The sequence below is a fragment of the Cnephaeus nilssonii genome, assembly GCF_951640355.1.
Source record: "Cnephaeus nilssonii genome assembly, chromosome: 7".
Lineage (NCBI taxonomy): Eukaryota > Metazoa > Chordata > Mammalia > Chiroptera > Vespertilionidae > Cnephaeus > Cnephaeus nilssonii.
In genome coordinates, this window is record NC_137078.1 from 22,169,893 (window position 1) to 22,175,892 (window position 6,000).

General features: G+C 50.9%; 1 protein-coding gene across 1 annotated transcript in view; it reads right to left on the reverse strand.

Moving 5' to 3' along the window:
- RANBP9 (RAN binding protein 9) overlaps positions 1–2,659 on the reverse strand; it is a 100,276-nt gene extending 97,617 nt beyond the window's left edge. Inside the window, exon 1 of the mRNA XM_079776259.1 lies at positions 1,694–2,659. Coding sequence (XP_079632385.1) covers positions 1,694–2,252 — 559 coding nt within the window. The 5' untranslated portion in view covers positions 2,253–2,659. The remainder of the gene's footprint in view (positions 1–1,693) is intronic.
- Between the last annotated feature and the right edge of the window lie 3,341 nt (positions 2,660–6,000).

The following is a 6,000-nucleotide window of genomic DNA, read 5'->3' on the forward strand; positions in this document are numbered from 1 at the left end:
CATCAGCTCAACTCCCTCCTCAGGCAGAGAAAGAAACTGATGCCCTGTTTTGTAACATGCCTAAAATCACAAATGATTGCAGAACTCAGGAAAGCTAGAACTCTTTGTTCAATCTTCCATATCTTCTGCTTCTGATTTTCGTAAGTTAATTATTAACCATCAACCATACATTTTAAAAGTTTGTCAAGTCTAACAAAAAGCTTTCTAGCGGCCAGATCAGAAGTAAACACCTCATAACATAGCACTGTCCACACAAATTAAAACACAAAATTAAACAATAGCCTTGACAGGGTATTAACAAAATGTCCAGACTCAAGAAAAAACAAAAGTCCAATATTCTGAAATTTTCAGCCATTTAAATTAAGAAGCATATGGGAAGCTTTTCTCTGGGTCTATTAATAAAAAGAAGAAATATTCAACAAGGCCTATTTTTGTACGTGGTTCTATGCAGCCAAATCATTTGGTAGATTTGTCTCCATTCTCCTTTATGATTAAATAGTAACTTATTTGTCAAGGTTCTCCTTAAATTTCAGTTCTGTATACTTTATTTAGCCACCACAATTGTTTATTCCCTCTCTATCCATGTCACTAGGACCTGATTAAAACCCTCCCTTTGTAGCCAATCAAAATGAGGCTGCTTTGAATGTAAAAGCTCCAGATTCGGGTTTGGGGCCTAAAAAACTGGATTTGTTTCCAGACAAATATATTGGATTGTTCCTCATCGCCATCCCACCCCATCCCACCACACACACACAAGTAAACTTGATGCATGCTATTAATTTGTGCTACTATTTTAAAATTCCCATGGCAACTTACGTTATATAAAAGTGATCTGCATGAAGCTTTGTTTTAATATAGCAGACACAGATGAGGGAAGAGGGAGAGAAGCACAAGCCTAAGGCTTTTAAAAAAAAAAACTGCAGGTGTTAAAACCCAAGCCAATTTTCTTTAAAATACTAAATAACATTTTTAAAAATCCTTGTTTTCAACCAGACTTCACCTAATGACAACCCGTACATATCCGGCATTTCCAATCAGCAGCGGTGGATTTCTGCTCCCGGAAGAAAACGCGGACTCCCGAGATCTCACCTCTCTTACCCTCCCCAGTTGCCCTCAGGAAGACACACGGATGGCAAACTTGAGCCCCTTTTCCGTTTGTCCCCCCTAATCTCTGGCCTGATTTTCGACAAGATCCTCCACTGATTACTCCTCCCCCTCTGCACCCCTGCACTCCCGTAGACATTACACCTCGGCATCGCGCCCGTCTCCCCCCCCCCCCCCCCCCGGGTAAGAAGAGAACGCCCGACCCACGCCACCTGGAGAACAATGTAACCCAACTCCGAGCCCCTGGATTCCTCCGTCCAAGCCCCAAGATTTATCTCCAAGGGGAATCGGAAAGCGAGCTGTGCCCGGTCAGGCTGGCTTCCCTCAAGGCGTCCCGCTCCGAGCCGAGGATGACCGCTCCACGACGCCGAGGAGCAGGTTACTCACCTTCCCGGCCCCGGCCCCGGGCCCTCGCACCTCTCACCACGACCCCATCCCGCCCTCGGAGCAGCGGCGCGGCGGCGAGACCCGCCGAGGGCGCCCGGACCCGGGAGGGAGGGAGGCGAGCGGGCGGGCGGGGGCGCGGGGGCGGGCCGAGGGGCGGCGGCGGGACCCTCCGGTCAGCCCCGCCGCAGGACGCACGCCCTACCTTTGTAGTGCACCCGCAGGTTGTTCTGCGACAGGCCGATGTAGCTGAACTTGTCCTTGGGGCTCCAGGACCGCGGCAGCGGCGTCTCCTGCTCGTCCACGGCCGGGTAGAGGCGCTTCAGCCGCCGCTGCAGCTCCTTCTCCTGCTCGTTCAGGGCCGAGTCCCCGTGCGGGAAGGGCGCCGCGGCGCTGCTGCCCGCCAGGGCCGGGCCCGGGGCTGGGGCGCCTCCGGCCGGGCCCGGGCCCGCAGCGAGACCCGGCGGCGCGCTGGCGGCGGCGGAGGCCGAGGCGGGCGGCGGGGGCGGCGGGGGCGGCGGGGCCGCGGTGGCCGGGGGCGGCGGCGGCGGCGGCGGCGGGTGCAGGAGCAGGGCGGCCGCCGCGGCCCCCAAGCCGCCGCCGCCACCCGCGCCGCCCCCGGGCGAGCCGGCGGGCGAGGAGCCGGCGCTGACGGCCGGGGGCGCGGGCAGGACGACTCCGGAGACCGGGGCCACGGCCGCCGGCGGTGGCGGCGGCAGCTGCTGCTGTTGCTGCGGCGGCGGTGGCGGCGGCTGCCCGGACATCCCGGCCGCGACTCAGCCCGCGGCCACCTCCACCTCTTCTCTCCTTCCTCCTCCGCTTCCCGGGGGCGCTGTCGCTGCGGCCGCCGGCACCAGGCGCCCTGTCCGCCCGCCCCGGAAGCAGGCGGCGGGCCGCGCGCCCGGGGAGAGCGCGACGGTTGGGGGTCGGAGCCGGGTGGGCGGCGGGCCCGGGAGGCCGAGAGAACGTTGGCGGAGCGCGGGCGGGCCGGGGCGAGGGACGGGGCGAGGCGAGGCGAGGCGAGACGGAGCGCGGGCGGGAGGGCGCGGAGGCTGCCGCTGCGGCCGCTGCTCTCGCGGCTGTTTCCCGGCGGGCGGGCCGGGCCGGCGCGAGACGCTGCGCGCGGGCGGCGCTGGGCGAGGGGGCGGCACCGAGCGCGAGCGGCGCGGGGGGCGGGGAAGCGCCGGCGGCGGGGCCCGGGCGGCGGGATGGGGGCGCGGCCCGAACGGCGGAGCCCGCTCCCCGGCCCCCGCAGGCGGCTCGCGGACGGGGCGCGGGGTCCCGGGGGGGAGGTCCCCGCCCCCTCCGCCGAGCTCGCCGCCTCCCCTCTCCCCCTCCCCCCCGCCCCCCGCGGTATCTCCTCCTACTTTACTTCTTTTTGTTGTCGTCGCCCCACCTCCCCACCGTGGGGTTCCCGCTGGAGCGGCAGGGCTGCGGCTCGCCCAGGCGAAAGTAATCGAGCCCCGCTGGGGCCTCCAGAGCGCTCGGGCTCGGGGACCCCCAAGCAGGGACCCCCAATCAGGTCCCCGAGGTGAGCAGTCAGGAGAGTGCCCACGGGTTCCCCAGGACAGGTTCCCGTGGGCCTCCCTGGGTACGAACCTACTTCACAGTATTTATCACCTTAACGTTACCATTAGGGGAGTGGAAACCTTTTCTGGAGGCAGGCTCCCACTTAAAATAGTGAGCATTATATTAATTAATTTTATGAGGCCCTAACGTGAACGGATAGCGGTGGAAGGTGTAACAGGTATAGTACAAAAGCCGGGCACGGCTGCAAAGAGAGCAGTTAGAAGACAAGGTCTTAGTGTGTACGTTAGGAAGGGCTTCTAGAGACATCAAAACGTTTTATAGACTCATTAATTTCCATAACAGGCCTCTTTAGGTAGCAAAGAATTATGCTCATTTAAAAAAATATATTTTTATTGATTTCAGAGTGGAAGAGAGCGAAACATCAATGATGAGAGAGAATCATTGATCCGCTGCCCTCCACTGGGGATGGAGCCCACAACCCCAGCATGTGCCCCAACCGACCAGGAATTGAACTGCGACCTCCTGGTTCATAGGTAGCTGCTCAACCATTGAGCCATGCCAGCCCGGCTATGCTCATTTTTAAAACAAGGAAATAGTCACTGAGGTCAGCAGAGTCAAAAATAGGACTTCCTACTTTGCAGTTCCCAATCGAGTGCTTTGCATGGTCCCCTAATTTGGCACAAGCTGTCAAGTGTTGCTCTCTGACCCATCCTAGAATTACTATTTTGTTTTCACCACTTCCCTTTATGTTATCCTTTCCTTAGTGGACAAAATTGGACTTTACATGTATAAACTACGTGACATAAATTCTGGTATTTTGTTTGCTTCCAAAGATATTATCATGGTAGTTGACCAAATAAGCAAGGAACAGTTTGCTGGATAGAGAATTCTTTATTTTGTCTTGATGAGGGTAGGTAAACGGTGATTTAACTGAAGGCCCTCAATGTCTGGCCAGAACTGATAGCCACTTAGTCTAATTTCTCTCTCAATTACCCAGACAACTAGATCCCCAGTTGTTCTTTAATAAAAATATTTGATCTATTGTTTGATGACTTTTTCAAGTCATTGCACTTTAAATGTTGCCATTGTATTTAACTTGTTCTAAAACTTTCATTTATATTACAGTGACAATGAGTCAAATGTAAGCCAATCTCTGTTTAATGTTGACTAGCCAAGGTAGAATAAATGGGCTCCAAGCCTCACTCACACGTTCTCAAAGTTCTCATCAAGGTTTTATTTGTGAAGGTGTACTTTTTTTCCTGTAAGCACACTTGGAAACCAGGTAGGACTTTACATATCCTGGGAATGGTTGAGAAAATAAAAGTATCTGACATTTTGTTGGAAGCTTTTTATAGGAGTGACTGGTTTTCTCCAAACAAGCAATCTCAAGAAATTAATGATTTCAGTTTCGGGGAGGATGCTGTGAAATGGGCACTTATACTGAAGGGGGCAGAGAACATTGATAATGTCATTTTAGAAAGCTACCTATTTTGTAATATTTATAAAGAGATATGAAGGTGTTCATGCCTATTGACTTTTTTTCTACCAAAAACTCAAAACCAAGTAACAACATCTAAAATGTGGAAGAAATTTAGGCCTAAACATGTTCAACAGGAAGTATTGATGGATGAAATATGAAAGCAGACGAAATGCTCAGCATGAAGGGACTAGTTGAAGAAAGCATCATATACCCTTCTCAATGGAATTAGGACTGCAGGAGCACATACTAGTATATAGTCCTTTTTTTTTTTTTAATGCCTCCCCTCTGGACAGAGAAATTGCCAAAAGAATGAGGCCAAAAATTAGAAAAAGACACTTTTTCCTCTTGACTTAGTCAGTGGAGACTGGGCTCAATTGCAGATCCACTCCTGCCAGGCCTCTTGCACAGACACAGGCTGAAATAAGTACTAGATGGCCTCTTTAAAAATGGTTTTGAAGACATGGAAAAGTGATGTGGATGTGCTACATGGAACAGGGCTACACCATAATTATACTTTGCCAAAACTGTTACTAAAAAGACATGAAGGAAAATCCCAAACTGTTTTATAATGGACAATTGCAATACATAATTAAAAGTAACTTTTTTATTACAAAATATTAAACTTGTACATAGAGATAAAAATAATAAAAATGCATTATCCTTGAACTTCACTTTGTACCTGTGTTTTCATCTTTACCATGGATTGCTATAATAGCGATATATATATATATATCTGCTGAGGTTCTCAGTAGCCAACAATAAGCAGCAGGAACTTATTGGAAAGATATGTATGGCTCTCAGAATTGAGCAGAAGGCTGGAAAACTAGCCCACATTCAGGGAAGAGGATAATACAAGGGTATAAATACCAGTAGGCAGGGATCTTGTGACCATCTTTGAAAGCTGTCTATCACCGAGTCGGTGCAACTTTTGGTGAACCCAGAAAGACTGCATTGCTACACACAAGTCAAATATAGCTCTAGACCAGGGACTGGCAAACTTTCTGTAATGGGTCAGTAGGAAATATTTTAGGCTCTATAGGCCATATGGTCACAACTACTCAACTTTGCCATTGTAGATGAAAAGTAGCCATAGAGGATCCGTAAACCAATTAATGAGGCTGTATTCCAATAAAACTTTATCACACACACACACAAAGGCAGCAGGCTAAATTTGGCCCACAGGCTATACTTTGTAATCCCTAGACTAGACCATTTTATCAATAGTCCTTATAAACTATCCTCAACACTAAATGACAAGACCAAGTCACTGACAATGAAATTCCAGGAGTTGATAAGTTTATTACCAACAGTGCATGTTGTACCCTAGAGTCCCAGACAAACCTATGCCATATGTGAATGGAATCTGGATATTTTGGCAGCTGTTGTGTGGTAAATTGAAATGCATGGCAAACAGCCGAACAATGCTAAGCAACTACAGCGGGATAAAGTCCAAATTGTAAGTAGTGCTCTGTCAGCATTTATTAAGCACCTATTATGTATGG